The 17,987-nt window shown below is 39.6% G+C and overlaps 1 protein-coding gene across 2 annotated transcripts in view; it reads right to left on the reverse strand.

Moving 5' to 3' along the window:
• The window catches only part of COPA (COPI coat complex subunit alpha), a 50,808-nt gene that overhangs the window by 28,913 nt on the left and 3,908 nt on the right, over positions 1–17,987 (reverse strand). For both annotated transcript variants that reach the window (XM_067728327.1, XM_067728326.1), the window contains exons 4-10: positions 14,568–14,648; positions 12,693–12,769; positions 11,855–11,964; positions 6,534–6,643; positions 5,085–5,184; positions 4,349–4,484; positions 3,587–3,669 (exon numbers count right to left, since the gene is read on the reverse strand). In XM_067728327.1, coding sequence (XP_067584428.1) covers positions 3,587–3,669; positions 4,349–4,484; positions 5,085–5,184; positions 6,534–6,643; positions 11,855–11,964; positions 12,693–12,769; positions 14,568–14,648 — 697 coding nt within the window. The remainder of the gene's footprint in view (positions 1–3,586; positions 3,670–4,348; positions 4,485–5,084; positions 5,185–6,533; positions 6,644–11,854; positions 11,965–12,692; positions 12,770–14,567; positions 14,649–17,987) is intronic.

Genomic DNA, 17,987 nt, shown 5'->3' on the forward strand with positions numbered 1-17,987 from the left:
ACAGTAATTAGGCAAGAAAATGAAAAGGTATCTGAATTGCAAAGGAAGAAATAAAACTGTCACTATTTGCAGATGACAATACTATATAGAAAGCCCAAAAGATTCCACAAAAAAACTATTAGAACTAATAAATTAATTCAGTAAAATTGGAGGAAACAAAATGAATATACAGAAATCTGTTGGAATATCAGAAAGAGAAATGAAGAAAAAAATCCCATTTACAATTGCATCAAAAAAGAATAAAAAACCTAGGAATAAATTTAACCAAGGAGGTAAAAGACCTGTATTCTGAAAACTATAAGACACTGATGAAAGAAATTGAAGATGACACAAATAAATGGAAAGATATACCATGCTCATGGATTGGAAGAATCAATATTGTTAAAATGTCCATATTACCCAAAGCAACCTACAGATTCAGTGCAATCCCTATCAAAATACCAATGGTATTTTTCATAGAACGAGACAAATACTCCTAAGATTTGTATGGAACCACAAAAGTTGCCAAATCACCATGGCATTCTTTAGAAAGAAGAACAAAACTGGAGGTATCATGCTCCCAGACTGGAAACTATATTAGAAATCTATAGTAATCAAAACAGTATGATACTGGCACGAAAACAGACACATAGATCAATGGAACAGAATAGAGAGCCCAGAAATAAATTCATGCTCACATGGTCAATTAATCTATGACAAAAGAGGCAAAAATATACAATAGGGAAAAGGCAGTCTCTTCAATAAATGGTGCTGGGAAAACTGGATAGCTACATATAAAAGAATCAAACTGAACCACTTTCTTAAACCATGTACAAAAATAAATGCAAAATGGATTAAAGACTTAAATGTAAGACCTAAAACCATAAAACTCCTAGAAGAAAGTGTAGGCAGTAACCTCTTTGACATCAGTCTTAGCAATATTTTTTGGGATATGTCTCCTCAGGCAAGGGAAACGAAAATAAACACATGGGACTACATCAAACTAAAAAGCTTTTGTACAGCAAAGGAAACCACCAACAAAACAAAAAGGCAACCTACTGAATGAGAGAAGATATTTGCAAACAATATATCTGATAAGGGGTTGATATCCAAAATGTGAAGAACTCATACAACTGGGACTTCTCTGGCAGTCCAGTGGTTAAGACTCCACACTTCCACTGCAGGGGGCCCAGGTTCGATCCCTGGTCAGAGAACTAAGATCCCACATGCAGTGTGGTGTGGCCAAAAAAAAAAAAAACCAATCATAAAGAACTCATACAACTCAATATCAAAAATCAAATAAGCCAATTTAAAAATAAGCAGAATACCTGAATAGATATTTTTTCAAAGAAGACATATAGATAGCCAACAGGCACATGAAAAGGTTCTCATCACTAATCATCATAGTAATGCAAATCAAAACCATGAGATACCACCTCACATCTAACAGAATGGCTATTATCAAAAAGACAAGAAACAGGGCTTCCCTGGTGGCGCAGTGGTTGAGAGTCCGCCTGCCGATGCAGGGGACACGGGTTCGTGCCCTGGTCCGGGAAGATCCCACATGCCGCGGAGCGGCTGGGCCCCTGAGCCATGGCTGCTGAGCCTGCGCTCTGCAACGGGAGAGGCCACAACAGTGAGAGGCCCACGTACCACAAAAAAAAAGACAAGAAACAAGTGTTGACATGGCTTTGGAGAAAAGGGAACCCTTGTGCACCGTTAGTGGGTATTTAAATTGTTGTAGCCACTATGGAAAACAATATGGAGGTTCTTCAAAAAAATTAAAAATAGAACTACCATATATGATCCAGCAATTCCACTCCTGGGTATTTATCAAAAGAAAACAAAAACACTAATTCAAAAAGATATATGGGGCTTCCCTGGTGGCACAGTGGTTGAGAGTCCGCCTGCCGATGCAGGGGACACGGGTTCGTGCCCCGGTCTGGGAAGATCCCACATGCCGCGGTGCAGCTAGGCCCGTGAGCCATGGCCGCTGAGCCTGCGCGTCGGGAGCCTGTGCTCTACAACGGGAGAGGCCACAACAGTGAGAGGCCCGCGTACCGCAAAAAAAAAAAAAAAAAAAGATATATGTACCCCAATGTTCTTTGAAGCACTACTTACAACAGCCAAGATATGGAAGTAACCTAAGTGTCCATCAATAGATGAATGGATAGAGAAGATGTGGTATACATATACAATGAAATATTACTCAGCCATAAAAAAGAATGAAATCTTGCATTTGCAACAGCATGGATGGACATGGAGGGTATTATGCTAAGCAAAATAAGTCAGAGAAAAATAATTACTGTATGATTTCACTCATATGTGGAATTTGAAAAACAAATGTACAGGGCTTCCCTGGTGGCGCAGTGGTTGAGAGTCCGCCTGCTGATGCAGGGGACATGGGTTCGTGCCCCGGTCCGGGAAGATCCCACATGCCGCAGAGCGGCTGGGCCCATGAGCCATGGCCGCTGAGCCTGCGCGTCCGGAGCCTGTGCTCCGCAACGGGAGAGGCCACAACGGTGAGAGGCCCGTGTACCGCCAAAAAAACACAAAAACAAATGTACAAACAAAACAAAATAGAAACAGACTTTTTTTTTTTTTGGTGGTACGCGGGCCTCTCACCGTTGTGGCCTGGTCTTATTGTAGTGATCATTATGTATAAAAATATCAAATCAGGCTTTCCTGGTGGCACAGTGTTAAGAATCTGCCTGCCAATGCAGGGGACACGGGTTCGAGCCCTGGTCCGGGAAGATCCCACATATCGTGGAGCAACTAAGCCCGTGAGCCCCAACTACTGAGCCCGTACTCTAGAGTCCGTTAGCCACAACTATTGAAGTCCATGCGCCTACAGCCTGTGCTCCGCGACAAGAGATGCCACTGCAATGAGAAGCCCACGCACCACGATGAAGAGCAGCCCCCACTTGTCGCAACTAGAGAAAGCCTGTGTGCAGCAACGAAGACCCAACACAGCCAAAGACAAAAAAATAAAATTAAGAAAAAAAAAATCAAATCACTATGTTGTGAAACTAATAAAATATTTTAAGTTAATTATAACTCAAAATAAGTTCTGTAAAGTAAGAGACATTGTTTTATGCACTGCTAGAATACCAGCACCCAGACTAGGGCTGATACTCAGTATGTATTTGCTAAACGAATGAATAAAACTCAGCTTCTAGCTCCTCAGTCTAGGAACCTCAAGTGTCCAGTATTAGCCTCTAAGTCTCCTAGGAACTAATCAAAGAGAATGGGCTTTAGGTGAATTCCCTGGAGGTCCAGTGGTTAGGACTCAGTGCTCTCACCGCCAAGGGCCCAGGTTCAATCCCTGGCTGGGGAACTAAGATCCCAAAAGCCATGCGGCATGGCCAAAAGAAAAAAAAAAAGGGAGAGAATGGGCTTTATTATTAAATGAATTTTGGTGGATAAAGAACACTATACCAAGAAGGTAAGGGAGTTAAAAAGGAGAAAACCTTCAACTAGGTGGCTCTGAGACTTCTATTTTTCCTTGTCATCCTACTATGTACTTGCTGGAGACAAAGCTAATGGAGAATCACTCTCAAGTCTTATAAACTTTGAACCAAAGGAAAAAAGAAGAAATGGCCTTTACCTGCTGCAAAGAGGTTAAGGTTAGGGTGGGCAGCTAGGACCCAGAAACGATCATGGTCCCTGCGGAAGGTCTGAACCCCAGTCCTAGGAAAGTAAAAGGTACACAAAGAAAAATATTAATTTCCAAGGAAACTTCAGCCTATCACATACAAGAGTATTAAGTGGTAGGCCAGCACACTGATTAAAAAGCTAAATCAAGGACAGTGAACTGCATATTCTAAATAAAGACAGTCATGATAAATTCTACCAAGGAACAGAAAGAGGACTTCAGGGACTTCCCTGGTGGTCCAGTGGTTAAGATTCCAAACTTCCAGTGCAGGGGATTTGGGTTTGATTCCTGGTCTGGGAATTAAGATCCCACATGCCACGTGCAGCATGACCAAAGAAAAAAAAAACAAAAAAAAAAACAAAAGAGGACTTCAAACTGACTCTACTATTTTGATATTACAACTCGCCCCACTCATCATAATTTTCTACTGTACTGTTTTCATTTAATATTTCTTATTTCTGTAGCTACAGAAGAACCTGCTTAAATTTAGAGGAGAAAAAGAACATACACAGAAATTTCTATTTCATGGAAGATTTCTAAATGTTGGCTAACACTAGGTCCCTTCACGTTTTCATAATATGTTATTTGATTTTTCTACATGCTGAGGATGATGAGAAACAAAAAGTATTCTAATCTAATTTTTAAAAAGAGAGAGTAAGAGAGAGAAAGGAGCTTTCCCCTGGGTTTGGTCACACACCATTGTAACCCCCTTACCGCTTAGACATGTCCCAGACTCTGATACTCTTGTCTTCAGAATTGCTGAGGATCAACTCTTGGCGAGGGTGGAAGACAGCACAAGATACATTGTTGTAATGGCCCCGGCAGGTATCAACTTCCCATGCCTTTGATTCTGAAGGACAAAGGAGAATTAGGTCACTACAACTCCCTACTACTTTAAGTTTGGGATTTCAAATTATGACATCCTCTAACCAAATGCTAGGTATTACTACAAAATGTTAAGTTACCAACTCCTTTCTAATAGGGCAATTTTCTTCATTTAAGACTCTGAATCTTTACATATTTCTTTGTTATTTCATTCTCACCCTCTTATCAATTATAACACCTCTTCTCTGTCATTCTTTATCTCCTTACCCTGCTCTGTCACTAGCTGCCACTATAGAATAAATGGACTCTTCATGGGGCAGAAATGTTATCTGGTTCAGTCATCACTGTTATCTTCAGAACCCTGAACAATGGTTAGTACAAAGTAGGTACTCAATAAATATTTGTTGAATAAATGAATTCTTATTTTTAATTATGTTCACACTCCTCAAAATCAGGATGCCATCAAAGGAAAAAAAGGGAATAAGGCAATTGTCATGCTCCTAGGATTAGCTTAACAACCTAAGGTAGGAAAATGGGTCACTAAGTCTGGAAAACCTGGCTACTTCACCTTGCTGGCCAGCAGCCAATATTTTAGGTATGGTGATACTGTCACTGGTTCACTCACCGTTCATGCGCCAGATCTTCACTTGACGGTCATCTGCCCCAGATACAATGAGGGGCATAGTGGGGTGGAAGGCAGCCCAGTTAACTCCACGATCATGACCCTGTACAAAAAAGGTGGTTCTTCTAAACTAAAAAAGTCGTTCTTCTTTATATCTGTTACTCAAAGCAAACCAATGGACCATGCTAGTGGTTATAAACGATGTCTCTGATTTTTACTCTTCATGTGAAAAGACTCAAGGGACTGCTGCTCTAAGATCTGACCATGAGAATTACTATATCAATCTATCTAATATTATTCCCGAATTCTCATGGGAATTCCCAAATCCTTCTACTCCCAAATTCAGCTTCATTTGCATTTGGGATATGCTACCTTGTTTTGTTACTTGTCTACTTATATTTTATTTCTCCAACTAGTTATTAGCATCTCAAGAATAAAGCCAATTTTATAACTTAATGAAGAAATTCTCAAAGTGTGCTCAAGAAACTCTTAGATGAGCTCCAAGAACCTTTCAGGAAATCTGCAGGGTCTAAAACGATTTTCGTAATAACACCAAAACATTATTTGCCCCTTTCACTCTTATTCTCTCATGACTGCAGAGTTTTCCAGAGGTTACATGACATGTGATGATGTCACTGCTTTGGTGGCTAAAAGACTTTATCCTTATATAGTCCATGTTTTAAGAGTTCTTGGTTTTAATTTCAAATATGATAAAAATTGAGATATGCACATAAACAAAAACTCTCCGGGGTCCTAAATAACTTTTAAGTGTATAAAAAGGTCCTCAGACCAAAAAGTTTAAGAACTGCTGATTTTAAGATATCTTTTACCCTATTTGTAAGTTTATACTCTGTATCATAACAGAATCACAGATAAGGTAGTTTCGAATTAGCAGTATTTTTGAGAGGTACCATTCTGCGGTGAAAAGCAGCTTCGTTTGGAGTCAGATAGATCCAAGTTCAAAGCCTAGTTCTTCAACTTAGTAGACTTGTGTAGACTTTGGTAAACCACTTAATTTCCATAAATCTCAATTTTTTCATCTGCAAAATGAGGTTAATAATATCTCTACCAGTAGATAGCTGTAAGGATTATTTTTTAAAATCTAGTTTGTTTCCCTTATGCTTTTCTATTTTCCCACCATGCATGCAAGTTATTTACACATGGTTGGTTCTCAATAACTTTGATGAACTATCCTCCCCTTCCCCTTCAAGAGGCTTGACAATGGGCTCTGCTTTGGGATGGTGATGGAGCTTATGCCAGCTTTCATGTTTATAAGGTAACATGACTCTCCCTCAGGTAGCACATAAGCTTCATTTCTCTGTTGGCTCACCCACTATTCTATTTTCAGTGCCTCAAACAGTGCCTGGCACTCAGTAAACCCTGCATAAGTCTTTGTTGAAGGAATGAATAAATGAACGGCATATTGTCACTGTTTCCCTGAGAGATAAGTACCTCCAGTACATGCTTCACCACTGCATCCGTAGTTCCAAACAGATCAACCCCAGTTATTCCTCTCACATCCGACTCCACTGCACCAGGAGACAAGTTTTTTTTCCTTAGACCTTTGAAGGGGTAAGGAGTGGGATGAAAAATGTAAACATAATGTTACCAAAAAGAGCACAGTGACAGAAATGCAGAAAGGTACAGTGATAGACTAACATTAAGGAAAAAGAAGGGAAAAAGAAATTTAGAGAGACTAAAGAAAGATGCAAGAGCTTCTATCTATCTCTTTCTAAAACCGTTCGAGGGACTTCCCTGGAGGTCCAGTGGTTAAGACTCCACGTTCCCACTGCAGGGGGCACGGGTTCAATCCCTGATTGGGGAACTAAGATCCTACATGCCGTGCGGTGCAGCCAAAACAAACAAACAAAAAACAAACAAAAAAAACCTGTTCAAAATAGTGAAGTACATTCACTATCTTCTCTTCTCCTCCCTTAACAGACCCATTACTAGGACTTCTTCCCAGAGGAGGACAATCCAAACTTCTGACATAGCTAATTTCTTCAACAAACCTCATCTCAAGAGCTGTCTACTTGAGATAACACCCATTTCCATTCTTCAATATTCTTGAAATTTGGTCTCAAATGGTAAACATTCAATTTCTACTTTCAACTTCATGAAATCTATAGCAACTTTTCTTCTATCATCTCAAAAAATTTTAAAAGAAAAGTCATTTGGGGAGGACGCAGCTCAGTGTTTCTCAAACTAGAAGCTTCTAGGCAACTCATGAGGAAGTTCCAAAGGAGTTAAGGAAACTAAAACTATCAAATATAAAACAGCTTATTTGGTGGATGATATTGTAAAACTACAAATTGTGCAAAAAGTGTACTCATATCTTCTTCTTGACTCTTGAGCGTGGGACAAAAATTATTAAAACTGTCATATCCCTTTAAACACTTGCTCAAAAGACTGGTTATAGATCTGAATATATGTATCTTGCTATTAAAACTTTTGGAGACTAAAGGGAGAAATCAGCCCTTAATTCAAAAACAACAGAAAAGGACTTCCCTGGTGGCGTAGTAGTTAAGAATCCGTCTGCCTATATGTATACATATAACAGATTCACTTTGTTATACAGTAGAAACTAACACAACATTGTAAAGTAATTATACTCCATAAAGATGTTAAAAGAAAATTAAAAGTAAAAAAAAGAATCCGCCTGCCAATGCAGGGGACACAGGTTTGATCCCTGGTCCAGGAGGATCCCACATGCTGCGGAGCAACTAAGCCCATGTGCCACAACTACTGAGCCCGTGTGCCACAACTACTGAAGCCCGTGCGCCTAGAGCCCGTGCCCTGCAATGAGAAGCCACTGCAATGAGAAGCCCGTGTACTGCAACGAAGAGTAGCCCCGACTTGCTGCAACTAGAGAAAGCCCACACACAGCAACAAAGACCCAACGCAGCCAAAAATAAACAGATAGATAGAAGGATAGGAAGAAACCAGACGAAACAAAACAAAAAAGACACCAAGATAAGGAGAGTCTTATTTGTATAGGGCCCACATTTATGGCTCAACCACAACCTGTCTTTAAACCTGTCTTTAAAATTTGATATTTTGTGCTATAGTCAGAACCAAAATTACAGTAACACTACTACCTTACAGGTGAAAAGCACTTTGTGTTTTCAAAGCTGATCTGGGTAACGACGCTTCGAGGTAGGCAAGCAGGGATAATTATACCAGGTTACAGAGAGAAAATAGGATTGGGACTAAAATCCTATCTTTTGGAGTATTTGGGGGTGGGGGGAGAGGAAGATGAAACTACCTGGCACTTATAAAGTAAAAAGAACAAATATCTGTAATGGGGGGAAATAAAAGCTATCACTTAAAATAAAACCTACATAGTTTTAAGCCTAAATTTTGGCACCTGTAAGAAAATACAAAAACTTAAGTTCAATGATTGTATTTATCTCCATTGTTTTAAAATTACAATGTATCTCTTCTAGTACAATGGCACCTAAACATCAGCATTAGAGAAGCAAGTGCCTAAAAGGACATGACAGTTTTAATTATCTTGTACTCTGTCCATGATAAGCATTTAGCCAACAGGTAGAAAGAAATAAAACCAATGCTTTAAAAAAAATTCATTCTCCTAAGGTTTCAAAAATACATCATCATAGGGATGTCTCCTTTCACTTATTTCATTTATCCCTTTAATGGGATCTGTCAACTTTTTAATGAGTCTGGTGCAGGAAACAGATTCAAAGGAAGATACAAAGACAGACAGCTGCGAGGAACTTCACCTCCAATAAGCTTCAACAAACACATTAAAAGGAAAGCTGTATGACAGAATGGAAGCCTTTGTTGCACTTGCTTGTAATGATCCAGGAAAAGGGGAAGAGCAAAAACAGAGAGATGAATAGTGACAGGCAGTGAAGATACTTAGAGAAGAAATATTTGAGCCTTCGACAAGCTACTCACTAGGACTGAACGACAGATGGAAAATTTCTACAGCAGCTACTCAGATCCAGAGGGAGGGGAGGACACACTCAGAATGGACCAGTTTGACGCACACTTCCCAGTGGGAACCAGGGGAAGTAGTAAAAAGAGAGGGATGAGGACAGGATTTGGCAGCAAATTAATACTTTTTTAGTAGTCATTTCAAAGATTAAGGCTGAATTATATGGGCTTGACATGCAAAAGTATAAGCACATTAAAATAATTTCACTGTCAGTTTACCTGGAAGCTCAAGCTAAAAAAGTAACCTATCTTTTAAATCTAGGTTGTAAATATATTCCCTTTTAAGCAAATATTTTTTGCCAGGCTAATACAAAAGATCAAGTTAAGCTAAGCCCTGTGGGTTAATCCTAATGGGAGGGGTATCAAGAAGACAGGTTTTCCTTTAAGACCTCTGTTTTCTTATTATTTACTTAGTTCAGAGAGTGTCCCCCTTCAAAGAGAGTCACTCAGAAAGATTAGAATTTTCACCAGTCCTCTAAATTTGAGGGTTTTTGTTCTCTGACTCAGAACGAACTTTTTCCCTCCTGGAAACACTGGAAATATTAACTCTGGTTCCTAACAGAGCTGACTGCTAATTTCTCTTCCTGTGTTCAGATTTATTTGAACCCAGGCAAAATAACTCTGCTAAAAAGAGTATGCTGACTTCCAGAAAAGGAAAGAATGCGTAAGTCTAACCAAAAGCTCCTTCCACTTGGTAAAATACCAAAGCATCTCCTTCCACTCTGGTTAAAGGGTTACTGGAAATCAAGAGAGTTGTGAATACAGAAAAACACTTAGAATGGTAAAGAGAGAATTAACATTAGTAACATTAGCATAAAATTTCAGTATCACATATGCTAGGTATAGCAATTGTAATATTATATAGTAATCCATGCACTTCACACATTCAAGAGCAAGCATAAACCCAATGGGGTCAGACCCTCTCCCTCTCTTCTCTGATTTTTAGGGCCTTTGATTCTGATGCAAATATGTTTTCCTACAAAAGTGAAGAAAAGGATTTCCTGCCTTGGGCATTTCATGATGACCAAAGAGACTCCATTCACCTAAGTGCCCCAAATTGCTTTAGCTAGGCCACAGGGAACCTGCTCTGCCAGAATCAGGTGGCATAAACAGTACTCTTAAGAGTGGAGCAGTATAAGGCCCCTCCAACCCGATGCACTATGAAAGAATTAAGCCCCAGTGGCCAAACCACCAGTCTATGCATGTAACAAATGAACTTCTCTATGATCTAGAATGGCATTACCTGTATACCATTCTTAGAAGAACTGAGAAAACAGTCACTCAAAGTGTTTGAGTAGCACATAATTCTTCCACAGATCCCCAGTTGGGAAAGGCTATTCTAAGTAATTGCCCCTGATCAGCTGGAACAGCATGACCTGGGATCCAACCCCATCAGGCTTCCATATCCTGAGACAGAGAGGGTGCTTTGAATGCGTGCACAGTGAAAAACCATGGAAAGCCATAGCTAGGTTACTGCGGGAGTGAAGAGTAAGCTCCCTGGTACTAGCAGTGAGGAGAGGACACAGGCTCACAGTGCCTGTACCTAACACCTTCTGCTGGCATGGCTGGTCACATCTGGGTGTACTTCAAAAAGCCTAGCCAGTCTGACGAAAAACTGCAATGGCAAAAGCCCTAGCAGAAGAGAGGACAACTGCCCTATCTCCAAGACAGTCTTGTTTATACCACTCCCTTCTAATTCTGAACCTTTGAAACTGCAAACACAGCATGATGCAGAGGTTCTACTTCCAACTGTCCTCATCTTCCCCTTGGCTTGTCTCTATACTACATGAATCTTAAACACCTGCTATTATAACATTTCAAATGCTACACCCAGGAATCCAAATTGTCTATCTTGCTTGTTAAAACAGCAAGTATTATACTGCCCCAGCCCATCATGCCACAAGGGAGTTGGGAAAAGTTATCAACTTTCTTTATTACCACAAAGAACCAGGCAAGGACCTATGAGGAGTCCTTCCTTTTACAGAATGAAAACAGTGTTCTGTGGTCTAGTCATGGACCTTTCAGAGAATCCAATCTCTAAGAATTTCTAAGGCAACAAACAACTAGAAACAATTCAGGAAGTGATAATTAAATTTAACTGGGCAGAGAACCATAGCGTTTAGAATTTCATTTCCCTATTCCATTTCTCAACAAAGCACTTCCATTTTTCCAGCATGTCAATCTCATAGGTACAGTCCTTCCTCTGCATTTAAATTCTCAGTTCTCCTCTATAAAGCACTAAAAATTTAAATCCTTATCCCAAAATCAAGACACTGTATACAAACTGTGAAAGGAGGGATTATGACAACACTCCAAAATCTACAAGTTATTTTTCATCCTAGAAGTCTGCCAGTTAAAAGGTTTTCTGGACGTGAAAATCCCTCGTCCAACCCTCATGCTCCTTACACTAGAAGATATATAATAGAAGGATTTTCCTATTTCTAAATGAAGCCACAGGATCCAAGAGCCCTGCTTCCCTGCACTAATCTACTCCCAAAATTTATTTTTGTCAAAGATTTTTTTTATTTTAGTGGAAAGCTCAATTCTTAATCAAATACTCCCTAAAACTGAACTAAAAGGTGAAATTTTCTTCAACGTAAAATGAATTTTCTAGAGCAGCCACTTTTCTTAGAATACCTCTAACACAAAGAACCGTCAAAGCAGATTTAACACCCTCAAAATCGAAGACACTATTACATGAGAACAGAATATTCTAAGTTTTCCTGTTCTAAGCCAACTACCCTCACTATTTTAAGCAATTGCAGTTTTGCGCCAGACACCACTAGGTTGTCCCCTGAACTTGGGCAGCTCACCAGAAATATCCCAAACGCGCACAGTCTGGTCCAGGCTGGCTGATACAACCAGGTCTTCTGAGGGGTGGAACTGAGCACACATTACATAATGATTGTGCCCCGTTAACACACTGCAAGAGGAAAAAAGAAAGACAATACCAAATTAGAGGCAGGAATCTACAGATTCCTACATGCTAAATACCATGTTCCATATTGAGCAGATGCAGGTCCAATTATACTTTTTTGGAGGCAAAGGCAAGTCATCCTAACAATTCTGAACTAATAATAATAAGCAAGGTCAGCTGTTCCAAGAGTGGCTCTCTTCTTGCCTGTAATGTTTTAGTATCTACATATTACTAACTTCAGGAGAACTGAGACTGTACAGCTTTCCTCTCAGATTAAAGATGCATTAAAATACTAAAATAAATGAAATCTTAGTAATTCATACTGGAAGCTATGTTAGATTTTAGTGGGGTATCCCTCTTAAAGGCCATAACTTTAAATGGTCCTTACATACTTATGGAAAGCTCTACACCCAAATACAAAGCAGGACAGAAGTCTAGATCTTGACTCAGGTTTCACGGGAACAGAACTGAAAACCAGCCAAAAATTTTGTTCTAAAAGCCTAGCTATATGACCTCCTTTGCCTGGTAAGAAATGACCAGTAAATCCAGGTTCATATATTACTAATGAGATTGCTTCTGTATTTATCATTTTATACACAAGAGTGTCTTACAAATATAATCAGTAATTAATCAGCAGACATAACCCATTAGTGAAGGGAGATGATTATTCTGAAGAGAAGCTGATTATGAAAATACTAGGAAATGAAAGTTTTTTGAGCTGTCTCCTGCTTTACCAGACACAGGTCCTAGATTGCCAGTTCCACACTCGGATGGTCTGATCATCTGAAGCACTCAGAATCCAAGGATATTCCTGAAAAATATTCCAGACAAAGGGTTTGAACATGAAACAAATGTGTTCTTCCAGGCTGCTGTAACCCATTTCTCTCTTTGGAGGAAATATTCCGTTGCCTAACGTCTCAGCTAGTTTCTAAGCGATTTTGACTTATCAGGCTAGTTATCTATTCCTCCTTACCATTCTACCAGCTTTTCCCAGCTTCGGCACTTTCAGCTATAAGGTTTAAGAGTGGAAGCCAGACATAATAGGTTCTCAGAGGCAAATAGTATAAAACATATTTACATTTACTTTTACATATGTGCATATGTATATATGATTTATATTTATAAATAATCTTGTAAATTAAGATCTTGTGAAAGGATTTCTTCTCTTTAACCCTAAGATTATAATATTGTTTGTTTTTTAATAAATTTATTTATTTATTATTATTTTAAAAAATTTTTGGCTGTGTTGGGTCTTCCTTGTGGTGCGCGGGCTTCTCATTATGGTGGCTTCTCTTGTTGCGGGGCATGGACTCCAGGCACGCAGGCTTCAGTAGCTGTGGCTCTCGGGCTCTAGAGCACAGGCTCAGTAGTTGTGGCACATGGGCTTTAGTTGCTCCACGGCATGTGGGATCTTCCCGGACCAGGGCTCAAACCCGTATCCCCTGTATTGGCAGGCAGATTCTTAACCACTGCACCACCAGGGAAGCCCCTGGAATACTGTTTTAAAGTCTGACTTCTCCCTGTCAGACCATCCAGTCTCAAAAAATTCCCAAGTCTCAGTAAACAAAGCAGAAAGTAACATGTAAAAACAATTCAGCCCTTTTAGAGTCTTCAAGCTTTTTAAGAAAAGGAAGTATTTCTTAGTCACAGTTGTATCTCCAGTGTTCAGCAACGAACTTAATAAGCACAAGGTACACATATACTTATTAAACTGAAAAAATAAAAGGAAATAAGCTTTTCATAACTTTCCAGCTGAATGGCAACTTGTTCTAGGCAAGAGCCTTCAGCAAGCCCTGAATGGCAATGACGATTAGTTCCTTCTGAGTAAATTATCTTATTGAATGGCCCTCATTCTCAAATGTTTCAGCTATAATTTTAGCATTCATCGTCTCCTATTCTATCCTAAAATTTTTTTAATTTTAAAAAAGGAAATAAAGTATTATTAGCCAGGAATTTATTGCTTATTTCATTATATTCTTTCTTACTTAATTCAAGAGACTTAGTTTACTCAGAGTCAAGGAATAGTAGAATTCTAATAGCATATAATTATAGAGAAATCCAGTCAGGTTGGGACTAGATTAAAAGGTTGGGAGTCTCTAATCTGTAACTCAGTATCTGTCTACTGTGATACCTAACAGATCAAGAAAGGTAATAAGCTTGGCTAAAGGAATAGCCTCTACCAGACCCTAAAATCCTAGGATAAAAGCACAGGATTGTTAATGTTTCAAAACATTTGTTAACTCATCAAAATGGCATCTTACCTTGACCTTCCTCTAGACACACTACTTAATAATACCCTACATGTGATTAGCCTGCAAACTTTTGTGTGCTAGCTCAGCAAACCTAAAATCAAATCTCTGCTTTTCCCTACAGAGAATCAATGCCTTCCTCATAAAGCCCACTGAATCCAATTAAATTAAATTCAAATATAACCCTGAGTGCTTCCTCTTGAAGAAGGAAACAAAGCAGAAAGGTCAACACCTCACAGATCCTAGAAGAACAAATAACATAATTCTGTTATCAAAGCATGGATGCTTGAGGAGCAAGTAGAAGATTCCTACAGGGAAACTGAAGAATGCTCTAAAACAAGAGCCACAATGGCTACTTACATGATGAAAAAACGTAGTGCGGATGTAGTCTAAGTGCCCAAGCAATGTGAAGAGACAGCGCCGAAGCTTGTAATTCCAAACCTGCGAAGAGAAAAATTCAACTAAGGAATAGGACATAAGGTCTTGCACCTCTATAAGGCCCAGGTTTCTCAATAAACAAGTTTGGATTTATATTTTGTCATTTTTAAATAGGTAAGAATCTTGATAGGGAATCTCGTTTAAGGTTTGAGGGGAAAAGACCATGAATGAAAATATAAGTCAGCTAAACAAAATGTGGGGAGGGAAAAAGGGCAAGGCTAGGGAAACCTAAAGATAAAATTATGGAAAGGTTTTTCTTTTTTTCTGGTAAGAAACCATCTGTATTCGATAACGTAAGACAAGATGCTTATCTAAGGCTCAACTTGAAATTCTTCTTTCTACTGCATTATTGTGTTCTTCGCTTGAATACAGATCCCTTACTTAGTGCTTACCTATCACCTTAGCTCAGGATAAGACAAAGTAGGATGGATATGACTGCAAAGGAAACAATGATATAATATATAGCATCATCTTTTGTTAGACTCCTAACTTGATGGCAAATGATGCCCATATATTCATGGTCTGTACTCATCTATCATGCAAACATATTTTAACTCATCACTATGGAAAATACTGCATTGCTCAGTTAGGCTGAGCTAAGCAGAAAAACATCATATTCAGATAAGAAATTAAGCCAACTACCAAAGTATCAGGCATCAATGGACACAATTGAGGAAGACGCTGAAACCAGGACCATAAGTGTACAACAGCTCACACTTCCCATCCAGAAAAACTCCCAAAAATGTAAAAATAAGAGGTCAGATGCCTTTTTTCCCTTCTATAACATTTAACGCTTGTTTATAATCTATCTAGGCCAGCTTGTTACTATTCTTTCCTATTTTTACTTAAAAACTGTTAAATTTTCTTTCATAAATCACAAAAGGTAATCCCATTTCCTGTAACAAATTTGAATAACCCTTAAGTCTGATTGTCCAAAAAAGAATGTAAGCTCCCTAAAGGTGGGGTCCTTGTCCATCATGCTCAACACTATACCCCTAGCATCTAACATAGCAGCTAACACTTAGTACATGCTCAAAAGGTATGTGCAGCAGAAATGAGAAAAGGTAAATAACATGAAAAGTGAAAATATTCCAGTACCTTCACCTTCATCTGTTGAGTCATCTATAAATAAATATACATGTACACAGTGGAGTTTGAGTTTCACACAAAAATTAGATCATACCATAAATACTATTCTGTAACTAGCTTTTTTTTTTTTTTTTTTGCGGTATGTGGGCCTCTCACTGTTGTGGCCTCTCCCGTTGTGGAGCACAGGCTCCGGACGCGCAAACTCAGCGGCCATGGCTCACGGGCCCAGCCGCTCCGCGGCATGTGGGATCTTCCTGGACCGGGGCACAAACCTGTGTCCCCTGCATCGGCAGGCAGACTCTCAACCACTGCGCCACCAGGGAAGCCCTATAACTAGCTTTTTTTCCTCTTATAGAGTTCAGTATTTTAAACTTTCATATTTCTAGCTTCAAACTGTCTTGACTCCTTTATAGTCCTCTATCGAATTCCAGCACTGTGAATTCTGAAAGACCTATAGGGTTTTTAGACCTTGGCCATTTGTAATTCCTGTCTTTCTCTTTGTAAATCAGGATTACACTAATATTACATTTATCTGAGTATAGCAAACAATATTATGGTCCATAAACATAACTTTTCGAGACAATCCCACTTTCATTAGAGAAACATAAATTTAAACCACAGCATAATAGCAGTACACACCCAACAGCTAGCTAATTTCTTCATTTAATAACAGCTCTAAGATATAACTCAAATCCCATCTAATTCACCCATTTAAAGTATAGAATTCAGTGTTTTTTTTAATACATTCATAGTTGTTCAACCATCAGCACAATAAATTTTAGAACATTTCATCACCCCCAAAAGAAAACTATACCCATTAGTAGTCCTCATTTTCTCCCAACCCCCCACCAAACTCCAGACAACCATTAATCAACTTTCTGTCTCTACTGATTTGCTCTACTGATCTGGATATTTTGTACAAATGAAAGATAACTCCTTTTCAAAAATTTAATGATTTGGGGAAAAACAATTTTTTCTTCAATGTCACTCAGTCTTTCTCTTAAACAGATCATAAGGAACCCAAGTTAACCATTATTAATACTTAATGGTCATCACTCTACTAGAAATATTACAAGGAAGTGATACCCTTAGGAGCTTTTGAGGCCTACCAGGTGATTTGAGCTTCCACTAACTGCCCCCGGGATCAGTGCCTAAAACCTAGAAACCAGAAAGAACTGTCCTTCCTATAATTCTAATGCCTCTTTTCTCTACAGGCAGCTGTCACTTTTCATGCCTGTCACCTAAGTTCTTCTGTATAATTTATAACTCCCTGAGGTAGCCTATGAAGACTATTTTTTTCATGAAGTAAATTTTTCTGGTTCAGTTAGATGCAACCATCTCCTCTCCCATTTATTTGTTTGTTTATTCATTTATTTCTTTATGGCTGCGTTGGGTCTTCACTGCTGCGTGCGGGCTTCCTCTAGTTGTGGTGAGTGGGGGCTACTCTTCGTTGCGGTGCATGGGCTTCTCATTGCAGTGGCTTCTCTTGTTGTGGAGCACAGGCTCTAGGCACGCGGGCTCAGTAATTGTGGCTCGTGGGCTCTAGAGCGCAGGCTCAGTAGTTGTGGCACACGAGTTTAGCTGCTCCGCGGCATGTGGGATCTTCCCAGACCAGGGCTCGAACCTGTGTCCCCTGCATTGGTAGGCGGATTCTTAACCACTGCACCACCAGGGAAGTCCTATTTATTTATTTATTTGGTTGTGTCATGTCTTAGTTGCGGCACGTGGGCTCCTTAGTTGCGACCGGCAGGCTTCTTAGTTACAGCTCACGGGCTCCTTAGTTGCAGCTCACAGGCTCCTTAGTTGTGGCTAACCAGCTCCTTAGTTGTAGCACACGGGCTCCTTAGTTGTGGCATGCATGTGGGATCTACTTCCCTGACCAGAGATGGAACCCAGGCCCCCTGCATCGGGAACGTGGAGTTTTAACCACTGTGCCACCAGGGAAGTCCCCCATCTCCTCTCCATTTTTAATGTTACTGCCTAAGCTCATGCTCTGTTCATTTCCCACATGGACTTTTGTAAGAGTCTCCTAACTGGTATCTGCCTCTTTTCTCTATACTGCCACTCAAGTAACCTTTTCAAAAAAATGTGAATCTGATGTCACTCCTCTACTTAAACGCCTTTAATGACTCATTGTTTTGTTTTTTTTTTTTTTTTTTTGGCGGTATGCGGGCCTCTCACTGTTGTGGCCTCTCCCATTGCGGAGCAATGGCTCCGGACGCGCAGGCTCAGCATCCATGGCTCACGGGCGCA

This window comes from Pseudorca crassidens, chromosome 2 (assembly GCF_039906515.1).
Source record: "Pseudorca crassidens isolate mPseCra1 chromosome 2, mPseCra1.hap1, whole genome shotgun sequence".
In the NCBI taxonomy this organism is placed as follows: Eukaryota; Metazoa; Chordata; class Mammalia; order Artiodactyla; family Delphinidae; genus Pseudorca; species Pseudorca crassidens.